This window comes from Anarrhichthys ocellatus, unplaced genomic scaffold (assembly GCF_004355925.1).
Source record: "Anarrhichthys ocellatus isolate YVR2014 unplaced genomic scaffold, GSC_Weel_1.0 scaffold46, whole genome shotgun sequence".
NCBI classification, from domain to species: Eukaryota; Metazoa; Chordata; class Actinopteri; order Perciformes; family Anarhichadidae; genus Anarrhichthys; species Anarrhichthys ocellatus.
The window spans coordinates 2,602,962-2,624,655 of NW_022280076.1; the positions used below are offsets into that span (position 1 = coordinate 2,602,962).

Below are 21,694 nucleotides of genomic sequence, written 5' to 3' on the forward strand. Positions count from 1 at the left end.
CATGGTATACCAGTATACTGATTGTGAATAGATGGCAAGACACTTGCTCTTGATACATTTCAGAGAATCCCTTGTTTGATCTGGATGGGTCTGTTTTGTTGGAGGTATTTATACGTGCATTATCCTCCACAGCGTGTTGCTCACCTGTGGCCAGAGGATTTTATTCTCTTGAAGTTCATGATATATGATGTCCGGGCTCAATGTTTCCAAACCCATCCCTCTCTAGACTACTGGATAGCAGCCCATCATTTCCCTCCACAGGTGGTCCTCCTGGATTTCCTTCTTGTTCTATTTTAGTAGCTGGTGGTAAAGCCGCAGTGCAGTCGTCCACTGTGTTTGGCGTACTGTCTGCCACTTCATCCTGTGCTTCAAACTGTAGTTGCAGTCTGTTGCAATCAACTCCACGTTGTCCAATTATGTATGAAGCCGTGGTGTTTAGATGTTTGTGAAGCCCGACTTCAACAAAACCTGCTCCATTGAATCTATGCGAGGCACTTCTGGTCTCCATTGCTGTAATGGAGAGAAAATCAAAATGAGTTCAACAGCAAAATGACACTAAAATATTGCATGTGTTGGTACACTATACTTTAATTTAATTTCAATCTGTCAATTTTGAACACAAGTGGAGCTGTTGCATTTGCAATATCACTGCTTCCACTGATTTGTTTGTTTGTTAATTAGCAGGATATCTAAATTCTGCTTCAGCTTCATTCTGCTGTCTTTTTTTGATATTTGGTCCAACACTCTTCTGTTACGTTCTTTACATTTTTTTGCAAAACTCTTTCACCTTCACTCCTGCAAGGATCTTTTTCAACATATTTTGATTATGCAGTAAAAAACAAAGAAACTCCAAATAAGAGCTGTCCTGCACAACGACTATATTATTTTGCCAATAGATCCTGTTGCTACAGCACTCACTTCAACTCTTGCATTCCTATCCCTCATGAATCAGATCTGCATCCAGATGCAGTTCCACTTGCTTGTAAACAACTTTTGTACTGTTAAAAATGCTAATGATTAGAGTGCAGCTTTAGCAGTGGTGGGCTTTTGTGTGAATGCTTTCTATTTTGTGATATCTTAAGATAACAGCCGACCACACTGCTGAATTCAAAGAACTATTTCATAGCTTTGAATCATAAATCACGTCTCAGCTACAATTGCTTCATGCATTTACCTTTCATCCCTTTTCATCATAAAGGCTTGAATCCCTTACGGTGTGAATATCTTACATACCTCTCTTTCTTACACACTGAGGGAGAGCTACAGTGACGGTGAACAAGAAAAAAGCTGCAGAAGCTGCCGTGCTCCACCACGACCTCTGTACACTCTGCTCGTCCACACCTGCAGAGCACACGTGCCACATTTCTTTTCAGCGAATTGTTTCTAATTTCCATCCTGGTTTAGTAGAGTTTACAGAACGGAACACTCTAATACTCACTTATTGATGCAACAGTGATGTTTACTTTGGTTTGAACAATGTGTCTGCTCTGCAGGCCCGAGAGGGTGCACGTATACGTCCCAGACTGCTCCTCGATGTCTGGCTTGTGAAGCAGGAGAGATCCGTCGCCCAGAAGAAGCAGGTCCTGGTCCAGTTCAGCCTGACCCTCCCACAGGTTAAAGGTGTGTCTGGTTTTTGTTTCATATCTCAAGATAACTGTGGGCTCAGAGGACAAGGTGAAGGTCCAGATGAGGGAGAAATTCTGGAGACTGCGCGGAGCGATGCAGGGGATGGACAGTGCATGACCCTCCTCCTGTGTTATACCCTCTGAAATATATCAAACATACATCGTTTTTATTTGTTAGAAATCATCCTCTCTAGGAAAACTACACCATGTTATAAATAAAACGCACCTTGGTTTTTCCGAGACGCAGTCCACACCTGGGTCTTGTCAGCCGCTATGAAAGAGCAGAAGTAGGTATAGTTGGAGAGATTACCCAGAATCCTCAGCGTGCTTTCCACAGTGAGCAGACCCTTGTGGTCAGTGGTTTTGATGGTGGAATTTTCTAGAGCTTCCTGGGCAGAGGGGGGATCTGTGGCCCATGTCACCTGAGGCACGGGGTAGATGTTGTGAGAGGAGCAGGTGACCATCTCATCAGTCATCTCCATGATCACTGACTGGATGAGAGCTAGAGGAAAAGCAGAGAAGAAAACAGTATTTAATAGGGATGCGATTACATTTGTAGCACTCGCAACAAGAAGGTGAGAGTCCACTTGCTGCAGTAGAAGTTAGTAGAGCAGATGGCTAACACGACAAAAGCTTGTGCAGACTGTATCCAGACACTTGTTGTTAGCTCGCAAGTAGGACCAAGACATATGTGTTTATATTAAAAACTGGACTGTTAAATTGGACCTCACAGTGTCCAGGTTAAACAAATTAAACGAACGCTTCTACGCCATTTTATGTGGTTGTTTTTTGCCGTTAGTCCCATATAGAGGATTTGCTGGAAACCCAGCTCAAATACAACAACTCTATAAAGCTCTTAATTAATGCTTCAATTCTCTTCTTTAGTTCTCTTCTGCTCTCTAAAACTCTTACGACAACTGAAACTGAATAACAGACACTTTTCTGTAGGATAACATGACAATAAACTATTAATAGCAACTGTCTGCTTTCCAACTGCTCCGCTATAAGAAACAGCCAGGAGCCTTTCTGCTGGGCAGTAGTGGAAAAAAAGAGTGCAAAATATTCCACCTCGTCGTCACGTCCTTGAGGGTAATTTATGAATGGAGACGCTTCACCACTCAAAGCTTTATCAGTGCTGAATTCATCAGTTTTAGACTAAAGACGAAAACCAAAAACAACATGGAAGGGTATGGTAACATTTTTTGATACTTCAAATGCAATGCCGTCAAATTGTACTGACCTTTCACCTCCAGGTTGATAAAGATCTCCTGGTTGCCCTTCCGTGTGCTCGTGTAACACTTGTACCTGCCCTTGTCTTGAACTTTGACCCTCCTGAGGAGCAGGGAAGCATTGCCGTGAGGGATGTTGGAGTTGAACAAGCAAGTCCTTCCACTAAAGTGCTTGTTCTGGAGTCCAAACTGATCCTTGTTGTAGTAATAGCTGTGAACGGGGATCTGCTGCTTGTACCAGTGGATCACCACAGTGCCGGTGGGTCTGAAGCTACAGGGCAGGATGCAGTCGTCAGGGATGATGCAGGTGACGTTGGCATCTGGTAAAAGGACTTTGAGATGGTAAAGCTACAGTCAAAGGTCAAGAGCACTGCACTGTTTGTACATTTGTTATTAGAGAATTTAGAATTGCACAGATCGAAATTAAAGTATTGCTATATGTCCGACCACCTGTCCAGTCTTATAGCTTTCCTGTAAACATGTTAAATACTATTATTATTACATCACTTCCCTCATTTTCCTTCATAATTACACATTCTTTTCAGGCAAATTTTGTAACTATTTCCTGCCACATCTGTGGTGTTTTGAGTTTGCAGTGTCCAACAGTTTGTGGTCAACAGACTTCACAAACCGTTTACAACAGCAACTGTCCAACTCTGAAATCTGAGAACATATAATATCCAGATTAAGAGCAATAAAATACGTTATTTTGTTTGTGATTAGGTCACTGCTGCTGCACTGCTCATGCTGTCAGTATTTTTTCACTTGATCTCAAAGACGCATCTGCTGCTGCGACAAAAACAATTGTGTGTCAGGAACCCGTGACTTTTTGCACAATTTCATTGATGTGGTCGTTTCAGAGGAAGAGAAATCCAAGCCTCCGTCCTCTGTGTTTTAATATCAAATAAACATCTGAGCTTATTTTACTAAAATAGAGATTTATTTATTTATCAGTCACACGTCACCCAAAATGACTGCTCAGTCCCCCAGATGTGTGCAGCTGTCACGGCTGGGTAATACACTGAGGACATTGTGCAGCTGTGTTTGCTGCTGCTGTGGACATATCAATGCAAACTAATGTTATCTGTAACCGCTGTAATTTCTTTCAAAGCACATAACTGACATTACATGAACTTCTGAGCTGTAAAATCATTTACTGTACATCCATGAAGCTCTCTTCCTGTGGCTTGTCTGGCATTTACATTAATAAATACATAAATTGATATCATCAGTGTATGGACGGTATGATAGCTTTGTTCTTACTACAGGGAAGAACTCTTATAAGGTAACATGTACACAAAAATAAGCACCTTTATTTACCAAAAACTGCTTTTTCAATGTTGCAAAACCTTTTTAACCATCAGCTTGTTGCAAAGATTTGTAGTATTTGCCAGGAATTAGAAGGAATGTTTCCATTATCACGCCACTCTTATCTTTTTGCCTTTTCATTTTGCAAAGTTAGAATTAGCTAACCAATGATAACAACACCAAAATAAATCAAAACTCAGGAAATTTAACCGAACAGCTTAGCATTTTCTTACATACTTCAAAAAGAGTATACATAGCTATTTAAAGCTTGTCTGTGAATTGCAGGATAGGATGCCAAGTGAAGTATCACAATACCTTTTGAGTTTGTCAGCAACAATTTCTCCAAGAAAATGAGCAACAGGATCAGGAGTACATGTGTCTCTGCCATGGCTGCTGGCCTGTGCCGAGTTGTTGATCCGGTAACAGTATTTACTATGCATGTGTGTGAAAGCACGCTGGTGTGCACTGAATTGTTACTGTGTGATTCCACTTTACATCCTTCCTAACACTAATGACACACTGACTAATTAACCAGGCGGGTAAAACTTTAACCAGCCTCCTGGTGAATGCTTCATTAGACAACACTTCTACTGAAATAGTTCACAAACACACACATGTAACACCCACTGTAATATTCTTTAACATTACACATCATCTCTACTGGCTACAAACAATGTTTGATAAGTACCTTATAAGGAGAAGCTTCAACAAATCACAGACATCCTTATAATGACTGTAAACACAGTGGGTCGCTAGAAAAAGCTGAGAAAAGCCTTCAAGTGGATGAAAGGATAAAGGATATAAGACACTATGTTTATCTAAAAAGGAGGCCTGGTCTGTTTCTCCTCTATAGTAATGTGACAAAGAGACACTTAGTTTGTTATCTGCACTTTTTCTGGATACCACAACTCAGAATCACTGTTACACAATCAACTTGATGCAATGTTTTAATGTTTAGTAACCTTAAACACTGTCTCAAACAGCATCTTGTTTTATGGATCTTTTTATACAACGCCAGCTAGAAGAGACTTAGTCCCACATGACCCTACACAGAGTATAGAAAATAGATGCATGTAAAGGTATTAGTGATTTCAATTCCAGTAATGCTTGTTTGTACATGTCTATGATGATGCTGTTATTTTTACGTTTTGGCATAAACACACGGTAGGCCGCATACATTTGGTTGTTAGTGAATGCAAATACACCTCAGTCGTTTACATATTTTGACAGATGATGACCTCTAGAGGGCACAGATGAGATGTCAATTCCACATGTGAACGGCCAGCTGTCCAGCAGCTGCTCGGTCACATGTCCAAGGGAGCCAAGGTCCACGTGAGTGATTCTTTAAGATGGCATTGCTCATGTCTGCCCTCAATCAAGTTTAATCCCAGATTAAAGGGACCATGGCACTACAGTAGCGTCATGCAGTCCATGTTTTGATTTCATCGTTGGTTCTGAAGTTTCTTTTTCTCAGCTGTTCCTTCCTTGATTTAATACAGAATTATCAAACATGCTTTTTTCCATGAGTCTGTCGTATTTCTTCATTTCCTTTTGACATTTGAATTTTTAAGAATGTACATGTCCTTAGTAGTTTCTGTTCCCTTCATTCTCATTCGTGGTACTGAATAATTAACTGTATGTCTGTTGTGTAATATATCTCATAGCCATTAGCACGTTAATAATCTGTCATGTTGAATGTATATATCCAGTATGCTGCAAAGCTCCTGTATATGTCGACAGCTTGTTGGTTTAATTAGAGTTAGATGCATTTGTTTAAAGGCATGCAGAGCAATATAAAGAAAATCAAATCTAATATCATATTTTGTGCGTTTCAAAATAATGTATAGTATCAATAACTAAAAATGTTGAGTAAAATGGTAAAATAAAAAAAATAAATAAATAATTAAATAAATAAATAAACACATAAATAAATAAAAAAGTACAAATTTAAAATATCTCAAAGTCTTTACAGGCAAGATATCGACTTCAACGTCCAACTATAATATCAGGGAAAGTAGCTTCAGATGTTATAATCCGCCATGAGGCTATCTTTTTTCTTTGTTTAATTTCCTCCTGTTTTATTTTCTTACTCACTTCTCCTCTTTGATGATCACTTCACTTCCAGCCTTTGAGTGTTTTCTCGCCAGCTTTGATCGTCTGCCCCGCCCTGATTAGTTTCACCTGTCTCTCATTAGTCCTGCAGTCGCCTCACCTCCTGCTCACCTGTTCTCACTTCCCCAGTCATTACATATACAGCCAAGTTCCTTTAGCCTTTGCCAGGTTGTCTTAGTGCATCTGTGTAGTAGGCTAGAGGGTTATGGGTGTTTTCTTAGTGTTTAGTTTTGTTCAGTGTTCATAGTGTCAAGTTTTCCCAGTGAGTTCCTGTTTTTTATATTACCAGCAGTGACATCAGAGGGATCCATATTTGTCTTTCTTTGCTGTGGAGCTGTCAATGAAACTGCTTGTGGGGCTGCAGTGTCCATCAGTACAGGATAGCTGTCTGTATTTGACTGGATGTTGCCAAGAGGTGATAAGGGAACATGCACAGTGAGGGGCTAAAAAACTGTGTAATCAAATATGTATGACTATTTTGGCAAGCGAGGGTGCACCTGATGATAAAGCATTGTGAATATTTCATTAGCATGTCAATACACATTTTTCAAAACCTTTGTCTGAAACCTTTCATGTGTGAATGATGTTGTTTTGCATTGGATTATAGTAACATTTGTACAACACATACGATTTGTAATCCTTTTTTCTAATGTTTAGATGAAAACAGTTCAAAGCCTTGTTTTTTTTTTTTTTCAAACATATCCTCTGCTGTGAATGATATCTGCTCAGAAGTCATAAGTGCAACGTCTGCAGATGTGGCCCAGCTGGCGCCTGTCTCCTGTGGATGGGATCTGTCCTCCCACCACTACAGTTCGCTACTCGAGGGAAAATCCTGCAATGTATAAAAGTAGGCTAGAGGCTTTTGATTTTTATCTGGTCAGCATGATGATGAAACTGCTGGTCGTATTATCCCTCTCCCCGCCCTCTGTTGCCTCTAGTTTGTAGGTTACTGAAAGATTTCACCAACCAAAGATAAGAAGATTAGAGAGGAATTAATGGTATTCCTTTGTCATTATAGGAATAAATTGATATTTGGTTTTACGTAAATCAGTGGGTGGGGACAGCAGGGGAGTCGGAGCTACATGTTGTCCGCAGACGTCAGCAGAGGGATGGCACAGAGAATAGCAAACCCAACCAGGAGGATGCCTGTGCACTGGAGCTAAGCGCTGACTGATGCTTACCATGTTAGAGGAGATGAAGCAGCAGGATAATGCAGAAGTAGCTGGGTGTGTGCGTGGTGGTGCACAATGAGTGCTGCTGGGACATGGACGTGCCAGTAGAGGACGGGGACAGCTGTGGCAATCCCTGGGCGAGACACTGACGCAGTGGGAGGAACGTTTTGGTTCCTCTAGTCTTCCAAGCCCCAGTTTAACCATGAGAGTGGCCCTCCTGGCCTTTAGACTGATGTGCCTGGCCTGGTTGTGGCCCGTCAGCAGCCACTATCCAAGCAAGAGGAGACACAAGGAGCAGCACGGAGAGAACACCAAACAAAAGCATGGAGGGTGAGCCAATGTGGGATTTCTCGCATGACACTTTGTTGTAATTGTGGAGCTGCACCTGCTGTTACTTTTAGACACCAGGCATCTACATTTTGTGGCTTTTCCATAATGCTACTTTACAAAAGTAAAAATCAGAAAAGGACGGTAAAGAGCAGGGGATTTAACATGTGAGGATGGAAGGTGATCTGTGCATTTCATAAGATTTTCTGTGGATTCTGTTACAATCAAATGATATTCAGAATTATTCAACATTAAAGCACATAATGCCTGTATTTGGACAGGGTCAAATTTACATCAGAGTTAATTCTTTGATTCACATTAATCTCTGAGGATTTCAAGAAAGACAGTGAATACAAATAGGACTTTTAGAGCCAGACACAAAAGAGGCCCCACGGTATCTCTGACCCAGTTACTACTATGTTAGATCAGTAAAATAACTTTCATCTTCTAGGGACCATTGGCCTTTGCGTGTAATCAGAGTGCTAGTAACCATCACTAACTTCTTCGACCAGATGTCAGTTCCGCTTCAATTTTGTCCGTGTTCGTAAGAGAAACATAGAGATGAAGAGAGTTTCTACGTTAAGCTGTTTGTTCTCTTTGGTTCTCAGGCGAGTGGATCTTAAGATGAAAAAGCAGGACAGCACCAAGTCTCTGCTAATTAAATCTGAGCAGCTGCTTCGGATTGAAGACCATGATTTTGCAATGCGCCCTGGATTTGGAGGTAAAGACACAAACCTAATCTATATAGAGTGTATCTATTTAATTCCACCTCTTCTGCTTTCTTTTGTTTGTATTTTTTTATTTTATTAAACATGTGCTTTCTGGGTAATTTAGTAAGGTTGATGTAGGATACTGTGCTGTCGTTTGGTATTACGTGTTCAAAAAAAAAACCTTAGTGACCTAGATTGATAAAATAATCTGAACTGCGTACTTTATTCTGTGGGGGTAAAAGAAAAGCCTGTTAGAGAATATTCAAAACACTAAAACTACAATGTTTCATTTTGATCTGAGACTGTAGAATATATTTATACATACAGTATATAGCCTCAAAGCTATAAGTTGTTTGTTGTTTTTGCTATTAATTCGAGTAAATGGTGTACATACATTATTCAATCAATGTTGTTCCCTTTTTTCCAATTTTATTTTGATTTAAATTCAATGGTTGCAGGTTCAGCAGATGGTTTAGTGGCTGTCTCGATCCTCTCAGTGGATGTTTTCTCAATTGTTTGATTCTGTCTTAGAGGTTACAACATTCTTGAAACATGTGAATGCAGCAGTCGCTCCAAATATCCGTCCTCTCTGAGGACAAACCTCCAAGGACTCCTACCTGCCATTCAGTGAATGCACGAGCAGTTGAACTATCACCATTTCTTTAAAACAGCAAATATGCATTGTTGTACAGAAACATTACATAATCCATCTACAGGCATACATTGCGGGGGGGGGGTATTGTCTTGTCGCCAATTGACTGTAACAGACTTCCTGTATGTCAACATGTTTTCTTTGCAAACCATAAGGTCTTACACAATCAGCCACATGTGGGTGTTTGGATTGAATGCTTTGTAAAAACCCTTTGTTGCTTGTGCACCAGTGTGTGTAGAATATAGTTTTATGAACTCTCTGAGCTCCTCTCGTTCTAGTTTCAGATGCACATCAGTAAATAAATCAGTCAATAATTTGCTTTGTTAAAACCTTTTAATCCACATGACAAACATCACGTTTTGTTTTAAATGATAGGTAATGGAGTAGAGGAGTGGACCCCAGTAACAGAATCAAATTAGTTGGGATTGTTCCGCTGTACTGCCTTTCTCCTTGTAGTCCCTCAAGTTTACATTTACAATCCTGTAGCTTCTGACCTTTCACTGCAGTTGCTCTTTGTTGGTGGAGAGTGTCATGCCCATCAAGCACCTCGGTGAAAGGAACAGGCCTACCTGTCAGTTATAATCCCTCCCATTTCACTACTCTACTGTAATCGTAGGCGGATGGTTTTGAGTGCTTATACCTTCATTAGATAATGGCACCGAGAGAACGGGATGTTTAGTACGCATCATATGTTTACAGTATGCTGACGCCTTATGATTAAATAAGGACCTGATACACAACATACATACATGCAATATTACAATATGGTGGTATTTACTGTAACATAGCATTCTAACATTTTAGTTTCTTGAGCAAACATTCGGGTTAATTAATAAAAAGCCTCGGGTGTTTTCTAGCTCCCAGTGTTTGTGTGGCTCTGCTCCAGTGAACCAAAACATCCACTGACAGGATAGTTGGTGTCGGTGATTGTTTGCCTTTATGCATGCTGGGATTGGCCTCAGACTGAAAATAGGCAGTTAAAGAACTGGTATTGGTAACACAAGGGACATTTGTATCCATGCAGGGCTTTTAGAGTCAGGCGCTTTCCACACACTGCAAGGCCCAAGGCATGATGGGAAAAGTCTGGCTTTCACCTGATCTAAGAGCTAATAATTTTGACCACAAACACCACGTCTGTGTAATTGTAATAATTATTGCTATTAGGCCATGTTGAGGTTAATAAAGATTATTAAAAAAGCACTTTCTAAAACAAGCAATAACAAAGTGTTCTACAAGGCAGGCAAAAATACAATGCATAGCTATTTTTTTATTTTTCATGTCATCATTTTACATTTCCGTTGTGGCTTTTGCATTTCCACGGTGGTGTCAAATTTGATGTAGTTGCAGATTTTGAAAGCAGTTTGATTCGCTATCTTCTCAAAACAATATTTGTAGATTCTCTGAAATAGTCAAATATTTAAAAATTCTCTTTGGTAACTTAAAGCTCATCCAGAAAATGAAAAGCTGATTACAAGTTTGAGGTATCTATAAACCCTTCAAGTATTTTGATGTATAGTATCATATCTGTGCTTCCTGAGTGAGCAGCGGCAAAATTATAGAGATGACGATGAGGATAACTGCTTCACCAAAGGTGTTATCTGAACTGTCAGCTGTGTGTAACTGATGAAGTGATGTTGAAGCTATTCAGATTGTATTAGAAAATTATATGACAGCAACTCCAAGCTGAGTCAGGCTTAAGAACCAGCATGATGTCAGGGTCATCACTTTCATCCAACCTTTAGTCTGTACCATGTAGTTTACGTCGTGTAGCTCAACAGTGGGATTTGCACATAAATAATCTCCGGCAGATGTGCAGATGGACGGTTCATCATGGATGTGATCCTACTGTTGCTGATCCATGACGACCTTTGATCTTTTCCAGGGTCGGCTATTCCTGTCGGCATCGACGTCCAGGTGGAGAGCATTGACAGCATATCAGAAGTAAACATGGTATGTGCCTCTGTGATTTCTGCAGTTAGTCTAGCCAGTATACAGTGTCCCCTTTTTCTCTGCTGGGCTTGAGTTGTTGTGTTTTTGTTTTCAGGACTTCACCATGACTTTGTACCTGAGGCATTACTGGCAGGACGATCGTCTGGCCTTCCCCTCCAGCAGCAACAAGAGTCGTACCTTTGATGCACGTCTCGTGAAAAAGATTTGGGTTCCTGACGTGTTCTTTGTCCACTCGAAGCGTTCTTTTATCCACGACACGACCATGGAGAACATCATGCTGAGGGTTTTTCCTGACGGCAATATCCTCTACAGTGTCAGGTAAAGAAAAGTTTCCTTGATGTTATTTATGAAGAGACTACCATCAAAGTAGAGAACGATTAAAGCGAGGCTGACTTTTGCTGAGTAGCGCCTACTGTGGTAAATGGTAATTGCAGGTTTATGGCACATTGAATTCTTTGAATGAATGAAGTTTTTCTTTTGTCAGTTGTTTTAAAGAGATCATTATGTTTATCTGTGACATGTTAAAATGTTGTGCAACAGGAGGAAAAGTAGAGAAGAGCAGGAAATCAAGCAAATTTCTTAATTTATGTTAGTTAGTTAGTTAGTTCGCTAACACCAACCACAAGCTACTGGTCATACCAGACCAGCATTCGTCTAAAAGTCACCAGTTAATTTGATCACTCGTTAAATGATCGTAATCCTGTCGAGAATTCTGTAGAACTTGAGTCATCTGTTGGAATATCGATTCTGACAACCGAACATGCAACAACCAGACATTTTGATGCTGTTAACAGTTTTAATTCCATGTGTAAAGCTTGCTAACTTGTCTGGATGGCTGGGGCCACTTCGCTTTAAGTTACATTTACAATTAATTTCTTCTTTAAAAAAGGTACATATCTTTAACTTTACCTGCGTATATAAATCTACTGAAATGAGTCATGATTCAAACATCACTAAAATGTTTTGAAAAGGATGTCAACCAAGATAAAACAATCCACTGGATTATTAATGCAAGGTTTAGCGAGCAGAGCCTGAAAGGAATATTAGAAGCGATCAGACTACATTCATTGTATCCATTTCAGCAACAGATGTCGACAATATGGCGTCATCCCTCACAGCTTGCTGTAGCCACAGAGCCTGAGCGGCAGAGTCACAGTTAGTGCATGCACCACCATCTTAACTGTTTAAAAATCAGTCCAGTGGTTTTGTTTTGTACCCTTTTTGACGTCTTACTGGCTGGTTAACTAAGATTAATATAAGCAGCTTGATTCTAATATGTTTTATGAACACAGTTGCTGCTGATGCTGAATTGCTTGATTTATGTGGGTGTTTCTTTAACTGTAAGCTGTGTTTTAGGATCACTGTGACGGCACTTTGCTCAATGGACTTCAGTAGTTTCCCTCTGGACACACAGAATTGCTCTCTGGAGCTCGAGAGCTGTGAGTACCAAACTGCAGTTGGGACATTTCTTTCTGATGTTTGTTTATTTTGCTGCAAAACAAATTGCGTAATGTGCTTATGAGACATGTTTTACTGGAAAACATGTTACACAACCTTTTGATGCACTTATTTGTGATTTAAAGGCACCGGCTAGCGAAACTACTGAGCTCACTGAATTCCATATTAAGCATATGCATGCTGGTCAAAAACAATATTGGATAGCTTTGATCGTTATCCTATAGGGACAGAAACACACACCGGACAGCTCTAAGTGCATTACCATACTTCAACAACACACAGTAGCCATCGCCATCTTCTTTTTGCAAAGACTACATAAATCATAATCCTCTATCAGGTCAATCTCTGACCATTATAAACATCTGCTTTTCTGATGCAGGATTTGCTAGGGATTCCGTTTTTCATTCTGCTCTGAACTTGAATTTGGTCATAACTTCCGATAGTGGGGATTACTTTCTCTGGGGGAAATGTTTTGTCTTTTGGGCCTTTCTTCTTTCTCTTTATCTCTCTCCCTGTCTGCCTTAACTTATTACATGGATAAAGCATGGATCCTGATCTCAGAGGAGAGTCGGGAGGCCCATTTCTGTGCGCTCTCTCCTCTCCTCTCCTCTGAGGAGATCATCCATGAATCTTCTAAGAGAGGCAACATGTGAAGGTGTCCCTCTCTCCTCTCTTGAAGATGCTTACAATGAGAACGACCTAATGCTCTACTGGAAGAACGGGAACGATTCATTGAGGACTGACGAGATCGTGCTCTCTCAGTTTTTTGTTGAAGACTTCCTGCCTTCCTTCGGGCTTGCCTTCTACAGCAGTACTGGTATGTGAGGTTCGAGCCGTTAGGGCCCCTCTGAGTTGTACCCGGTTTGGGAACGACCAGAGAGCTCCTTATTTAAACCTAATATAGTCAATGTCACGAAACCCTGTCTGCGTTTCTAAAAAGGGAGAATTTAAGATGTTTAGACCTGTATACAGTATAATATTTTATTCACCTTCACACCTGCTGGTAGATCCGGCAAACAGTGAGAACAATAATGACTATAGCCTCAAATGAATGTGTGCAACAATAAATACATATAAATTAACCTCCCTTTTCAGAGCTCTTCCACCGCAATGAATCAACTCTGATCGACTCTGTAACAACAAAGTATCAGTAACACAGTAACATCCTGAACTGTCCCTTTTTTAAAGGAACAGTCTAAGCGCTTTCTGGCTTATTCGCCTCACTCTCACACTGTGGGTGTTTCTCAAAGTCAAGGATGCTTCCTTGGTGGGTGTTTTAGAAGTGCGGATCATACACACATGCATCCTTGAAAACCCTCTGAACAAAGGTCTCAGACCTTAGTGGAGTTTTGAAGGATCTTCGACATTGGAACAGTCTTCCAGGTTGGATTCAATGACGTAGCAACTTTGAAATTCAACCGTTGAAGGATCCTTCTTTGACTTTGGGAAACGCCCTGTATATAAGTATGCACGTCTCAATATAAAACTCACGCCAGCAGGTGGTTAGCCTAGCTTAGCATAATGAGTGGAAGTAAGGGGCTAGCCTGTCCGAAGGTAATGCTCACAAAACTTTCAAAGCTCACTAATGAACACGTTAGTTTGTTGCCTTCAGACAAAGTTATTCTAGCTGTTACCCTCTGTTTCAAGGTAAATTATTTAAAGAACCTATCAAGTTCTGTTTTAAAGGTTACATGGCTAAAAAACTTAAGATCATACGTACAAAGCATGTGCCTTTTTATTTACAGTATTCAAATATATTTTCATATTTCTTCTGTGGTATGCTTTATTATTTAAGCATTTAGGAGTTGTAAGCCCACTTTTTAAAGCCATGCCTTCCTCTACTGTCACATTTTCGGTGTGAAATAATCTTGTGGGGACCTATCTGCGCTAAGATGTTGTTGTGTAACTTCATCTCCAGACAGATCTGCCCAAGAAGATAATCCCTTTCTCATCCGAGTTCGAGGTTCTCCCTGTTCGTCCGTCTACTTTCTGACAACTTACACAATACTGCGCAGGGTTTTTTTGCAACATTTTCTAGAGTGACAGTCTTGTTTTTCACCTCCACTTTTTGTGCATTTATCTCTGTTTCAGGTTGGTACAATCGGCTCAACATTAACTTCCTTCTCAGGAGGCATATCTTCTTCTTCATGCTTCAGACGTACTTTCCCACCATGCTGATGGTGATGCTGTCCTGGGTGTCTTTCTGGATAGACAGGAGGGCCGTACCTGCCCGTGTCTCTCTGGGTACTGAGACCAATGTGACCGTGTTGTCTTTAACACATTTTGACAGCTTTATTAAAAAGATACTATGTAACTGGTAATTGTATTCAAAATCTGTGCAAAAGCATCACTTAGCCTAGTTTTTCAGTTTTATTTAGATGATTACTCTGACATTTTGTGAAAGCTTATTTGCTTTCCTACAGACAGTTAGAATAGACAATATCGACACCACTTTCATAATTCTCAGCAAGAAAGGAAATTCCCAAAATGTTGAACTCTTCCTTTAAATGTTTTGGTGGTTATTAAAGTATTAGAAAACTGCTGATACACCACATATAATATTAATATGGAGATGTTTTACCATCCAACTTGGGTATTTTATTATGCCTATTGCATTTAGTATTGAAGTTGAATTAATCCAAACAATGGATGTTATTTGTGAGGTGACATTTTAATACTCATGATGTGTTGTGTATCCAGGCATCACCACGGTTCTGACCATGTCCACCATCATCACTGGTGTCTCAGCCTCTATGCCACAGGTGTCTTACGTCAAAGCTGTAGACATCTACCTGTGGGCAAGCTTCTTGTTTGTCTTCCTGTCTGTCATCGAGTACGCTGCTGTCAACTATTTCACTACAGTGGAGGAGATGAAGAGGCTCAGAAGGGCAAAGGTCATTCTCATTTAGTTTTTTGTTTCTTAAATCAGAAAATCATTTCCTACCATCTGGACAGGCTAACTCTCCTTTTCTGCCTCTGTCGCTGCAGATCCCCAACTCCTTCGATGCCACCCAGGCTATGGCGTTCGACGGCTGTTTCCACGACAATGATATCGACCTGACTTCTTTCACAGAGGTCCCCAGCACCCCGAACACAGAGAGGAACACCCAGACTCGAAACTCTACTGTCTCCGGACCCACAGAAGGCACCAGGCTACGCCACAAGAACCCTGTGCTGCAACACTTCAGCTTCATTATGAGCAACAGCTACATGATCGACTCCTACTCCAGAGTCATATTTCCTCTGGCTTACCTGCTCTTCAACATAATTTACTGGAGTTTATATACATAGAACATAACCTATGCAGCAGTATAAACAGTATTCCTTTTTGACTATTTTCACCATTTGGCTGTACAGTGTAACACCAACAGGCTGCAATAAGCTGATTTACAAGAATCTGTTCGGCTACGGGATATGACCTCAAGTTTGCACAGTGTCTGCCGATGGACAGAGATATCTTGCGAGGTGTCTTTTACTCAAGGAGTGTTCAAGTTGTAACTTGGAGAAACTCATTGAATGGCTGTTATTTTTGCGGATGTTTGTGTGTTATTGACATGCCTGTTTTATAAGAGAAAAAGTTGTATTCTAACAAATATATTTTATTTCTTGTTTAGACACAAAACATCAAATTGTATAATTACCTTACATTGTCTTGAAAAATAAATGGATTCTGTCATGCTAAACATTTTCTGACAAAGTTCACTTTACATCAAATTATTTTACTTTATATTTGTTGTGGGTAGTGCACATTTATTAACATCAATGTGATGTAAATGTGTCAGAGTTAGCCACAAGGCTAATTTGTATCTATGGTCCGCTGCTGCAGCCCAGATTGATCCAAAACAGTAAAGGTGCAACCGTAAAACCGAAACAATGAGCTGAAAGATCAAGCAGTCATGTGATCCATTAGGACTCGTCGTCCATGTTGGCTTAAAAGCGGAGGATTTCAAGTCTATTATTGCCCTTGGAAACAGCAGTTGAAGAAAGATTAAATACCTAAAGCATCAGCCCTCCATCTGCTCATGATGATCATGTAATATGATCAAATGCTCCAGAAGAGCTTCTAAATGGATCTGAGGTAAGATTATTTTCTCAACTAATTATTGCGGAGCGGTCACATGCAAGCCCATATGACAGTCCTAAGCGTAGAGCACATGAGACTAAGCATACACCAAGGCGCCCCATTCCCAATCTACACACACAGACTTTAAGGCGCGTTCCATAAAGTACTCTATTAGTATCTGTATCACTTTAAGGGCTACTGGCATTGTATTATTATTTTTTGAAAGATACCCAGCCCTAATGGTGTGGTTCGTGATCTCTTTTGGTGAAGCTGTTGTAAATGCTGCAGTATGTGACCGAAACATCCTGCACAATGATCAGCAGCAGAAATGGAATAGATAAAGCCATTAAACCCTTTTTGAATTTCACATACATTTTAATTATGAAACCAATCAAAGGCTGTTGATCTTTAGAAAAACGGTTTGGGTCTGCTCTGCTCTCACTGTTTCCCAACCCTCTCTAACTGATATGAAAACCAGGCTTGTGGTTATCTTTGTCCTCCAGCCTCCCCCTGGTGTACAGATAGAGAACTACACCTATCCTATTTTTCTGGTTCTTACTTTATTCAATTAACTGAGAACTAAAGCTGGTACAGCATAAAACCTGTTTGGTACTACAAAACAATATGATGTACGTATAAGGGTTGCCGGTACTATTTTAATGTGAATACATAATTCATGCTTCATGAATTAAACAGCTGTTATAATGTAGACATAACACATCTCTGGTTTACCAGGATATAAAGATATAATCAAAATCAGGTTCCCTTTTGTTTACATCCTCTGCTAGGATAGTTTGTCATTTTATTTAGATTTAAATACTTTTACTTACTTAGTTAATGAGCCCTCCCACTATCAGTTTGACCCCTGACTGCTTTTTTTCTGTCTGTTATTAGAATATTTTGGATGACTGTGCAGTTAATCACCTCTTAGTGTCCCTTAGGTATGACTTTTCAAAAATGATCTCAGTCGTCAGTCCCGTATCACCGACACCCTCCGAGGTACGTGTTTGTGTGTCCCCTCTACAGGGTGTAACTGTATTAAATATAGTGCTTGCCTTGTTAAATATAATTTGAAGAGCCACAACAATGACTGAAATAAGTGTGTGTGTGTGTGTGTGTGTGTGTGAGTGTGTGTGTGTGTGTGTGTGTGTGTGTGTGTGTGTGTGTGTTTTAATGAGTGCAGTGTTGGTGGTGCGTGACAGACAAGCTCCTCCTTTTCAGATTCCTGTAAAGCAGGTGCATGACTTGCCAGACACATAATGTTGGTGCGTGAATTCTTCTGACGCAACAATAAATGTCTCAATGCCGCACTCTTAAAGTGCTGTAATGTTACCCTGGAAACACTTGTTTTCTAGTTGTGTCTGTCACTGAGAACACTCAGGGTTAGGACACACCCTGAGGCGCACCTTTACTGCCAAACAAAAATAGAAAAATGAAAAATGTCTTCCCTACCGGGACATTGTGTACATTATCATTTCTGATGATAGAACAGCACAGTGGGCCTTTGCTTATCTAGTCTAAAATCAAATCATTTGCCATTCAGGAGGTGGACAGTTGTTGCAACACTAAGGTAAAGTGAATGTGTGCGACATCCACCTGTTCAAGTTTCAAGAGGCGTGTCACCTATTGATACCGTATGAGAAAGCCGCAGGGAACTCCCACAGCAGCCTGCCAAACAACGACAGAAACAACAACATTGTGTTAGAGAAGAAAATGCACACCTAATGTTTATGGTTTGGCTTTGTTTTCAAGATGATTGAAGATTTCAAGAATTTGCCCACGGGAAGTTATGTTTCAAGAAAATGAAGACGAAATCATGAAAGCTTCCAGCTCTTGTTCTGATGGTTCTTCATGTCGGCACATGTTTGCCTCCGTTGTCAGGTAAAGTGGTGGTGCTGGTGCTGGTGGTGTCTCCTTTTCCTGAACTAGGAATCACTGCTCATCTCAGAAATCACTGCTGGATCTGGTTTGAATCTGGATTATACACCAAGCTTGTCAGATATAACTAAGTCAATTACTTATGTATTCCTTTATTTAAACCCCTAACCTAATCACTTTTAAAATATCTTTAAATGTTTATTTTCCTCTCTGTAATATTATCTTGTTTTATGTTTACATTTTTGTGAATATTTGGCTGTGTTTGTGAATGCTGTTGAATCTTTTACCCAAGTATTAAATGAAGTTACTGATACTATTATTTAAGAGTGTAAGAGAGGGTGCACCTGGTATGCACCAGAAACACTGCAGTGGTACAATGATGCTCAGATTACATTAAGGGGCTGTAGAAAACCCAGGAAGGATATGGGTCGGTGGATTTGCGTTGATGAAAAATTCTGACTTCATCATCTACAAACTGAAACAAGACATCTTGATTTGTTGGGTCCTCTCCTCAGTCGCTGTTTGTTTTTGGAAATAACACATAGCTGGAGTTAACTTTTGTTTTGCGGTTTGCCTGGATTTCCACCTCGCTGAGCAGTGATTTTTATTGGCTTCTACTCTGTCCTTCTTCAAGGCTGGACAAAATGTTTTCACCCACTCAACTTTCACTGTTTTTAAGCTTTTTGTTTACTGCTCCATTTGCGTGAAACCTGCTGTAAGAGGGACTGAATGTTTTTTCTTTACGCCTTAAATGACTCATGTAGTCCACGTACCTTGACTTGTTTGCGTCACTACATCTCATAATATTACATATATTACACTATTTTACTCTTTAGTTTGTATTAATAATAAAAGCAGGTACCAAAGTTTAGAGTTAGAAATGCAAGTCTTCTGCTACAGAACTTCTTATATCACTGCATAGTAACGCCACAGCTTCATAACAAATGTAAACACCACTGAAAAGCTCTGGTCCGAGCCATTTGTTCATGAAAACAAACATGTGTCTGTACCGTGCAATACGTACTAGTCTCTATTGCACTTTCCCTAAGCTGTGATAAAGATAATGTGTTTGTTCTGTTGTACTGTAGTCTGATTGTACCCAAAAGTGGTTCTCAAGGAAAGTGTTTGGCGTTTGATTTGGCATTATTCCTTTTCTTTATTCAGAAAATTGTAAGATATGGTTGATTGACTGAATGATCAAAACCAAAGAGAAAACCTTTGTAACATAATTACAGGATATGCCTACAATATGTATTCACATAGGCGTGGTGGGAAGAAGTGTTTGTGAATAGCCTGAGAAGTTTTTTGTATGCCTCACTCTTTCACCGTTTTGAACTGCTGTTCAACAATAGGTATCAAAAGAGAAAAATGTCAGTACAATGAAGCTTCTGTTTTCATTTCATACAAACTGTTGAAATGATTGTCTTTGTTATATTACAGAGCGAAGAAGCCAGGCCTACATGTCAAAAATCGACACTGGTTTCACATACTTCTGCTGGTCGTCCTATTGGCAGGTATGAGATAAGCTATGACTGGTTAGAGTTGTTTGCAGACAATGGAGCAGCAGCATCTTTCATCTGGTAACCTTATCTGGACTGACAGCTGTGCACCTCTATTTATTAATACATTGCACTGTCTGACATGTCAGGCATATCACGCCCACATGGGAATATGTTAAATGTCCTTCCTAATGTGTACTGGAACCTGTTTTTCTAGTCTGATTGCTGTCTGTTTCCTAATCAGGCAAAACTTCACAATGCTTTAGCTTCTTTGTAGAGGATGTTGGAAAATATGACCAAGAGGAACAGATTATCAAATATACCTGAACTTTTGTTTTCCAAAAACATTTTATAGAAATTACGATATATTTTAGTATTATTCATTTGTATCATTGTATTGATGCATTTTACATGTTTTTTCTTTTTTCTTTACCTATCAATTTACAGTACAAGTCTTTAAAATATCCAACAAACCTATATACATATATGTCAACTCCGTGTGGTAGTGAAATACAAGAATTTCTAATGTCTACACACGGATGTCCAGTTTCTACCTTACAGTATTATGACTGTACGGCACAATAATCACCATAAACTGAAGTTGTTTTAATTTGAAATTTGTGTTCCCTACTTTTCATTCACACTGTGCAGAGTGGAAGTTAATATTCTTTCTTTCCCGCCAACAGCACAGGCTTCCTGTAATGAGACCTCTGCTGCTCCTTCCCCTTTTTCCATTACTACAACAAATGCACAGACGTCAGGTAAACTTGCAACTTGACAGAATCATCTCACACGCTGCCATATCAGCAGTACTACTTTGTAGTTGAATCTACTACAGCGGTTCCCAAACTTGTTTGTGTCAAGCACCTCTAAGATGACACAAAATTGACCATTTCATGAGATTTTGTCCCAGGGTCCCCGGATTTTTTATTTAGATTTTTTTGTAGAGAAAGTTTATGACGAGGTTCAGCTGAAGCTAATAGGAAGCTTTAAAAAAATTAGAAATTGTCCTTTAAGATTACGAATAACAGAGAGAACATTTCAACCTGTGAAAACAGCTAATAAACTCTGAGGTTCTGGGATGTGGAAAATATAATCTGGGTTATCTCAGGATATCTCCTTCACTAATTGCATCCCCTATATTTTAAATCTGTCTCCTCAACTACGTTCTGTCTTTCCTTCTTACGACAGTATTCTACTATGTTGTTGTCACTGTGGATGTCAATGGACAGAAGAATGAATCAGAAATCATTGCCTGGGTATGTAGGGAAACTAGTTATGGACTAGTTGTTATTTATAACAACGGATATATGGTGTATATATCCTGTGATAAAATATAATGAGTATTCTGTTTATTTTCTCAGCTTAGCCTGGTGTTCCAAAACGAGCTGCAGAGCTGCGTGTCTCCAAACCATGAAGAAACAACTGCCAGCCCTACCTCTCCACAAACTACATCTGCAAGTACTTCAAATGAGACGACGCTCATGACGACAGCAACAACTACACCTGCAACAACACCAGTGTTAGAAATCACCAACACAACTACACCTGCAACAACACCAGTGTTAGAAAGCACCAACACAACTACACCTGCAACAACACGAGCATTACAAAGCACCTCCACAACTACACCTACAACAACACCAGTGTTAGAAAGCACCTCGACAACTACACCGGCAACAACAACGTTAAAAAGCACCACCACAACTAC

The 21,694-nt window shown here is 39.9% G+C and overlaps 2 protein-coding genes across 2 annotated transcripts; both read left to right on the forward strand.

The window, feature by feature from the left end:
- Window positions 1-7,165: 7,165 nt before the first annotated feature.
- Window positions 7,166-16,179, forward strand: gabrr3a (gamma-aminobutyric acid type A receptor subunit rho3a). The gene is made up of 9 exons (XM_031869315.1): window positions 7,166-7,776; window positions 8,382-8,494; window positions 11,018-11,085; window positions 11,180-11,403; window positions 12,442-12,524; window positions 13,223-13,360; window positions 14,635-14,787; window positions 15,244-15,437; window positions 15,532-16,179. The coding sequence occupies exons 1-9, from the start codon at window positions 7,649-7,651 to the stop codon at window positions 15,832-15,834; spliced, it is 1,404 nt and encodes a 467-aa protein (XP_031725175.1). The 5' UTR covers window positions 7,166-7,648; the 3' UTR covers window positions 15,835-16,179.
- A 2,115-nt stretch (window positions 16,180-18,294) lies between these two features.
- Window positions 18,295-21,686, forward strand: LOC116395312 (cell wall protein DAN4-like; the record flags this gene model as incomplete). Its single annotated transcript, XM_031869096.1, has 5 exons — window positions 18,295-18,487; window positions 19,925-19,998; window positions 20,670-20,744; window positions 21,175-21,242; window positions 21,348-21,686. Coding segments are annotated over exons 1-5 (648 nt in total), but the record flags the coding sequence as incomplete, so codon positions are not given.
- Window positions 21,687-21,694: the final 8 nt, after the last annotated feature.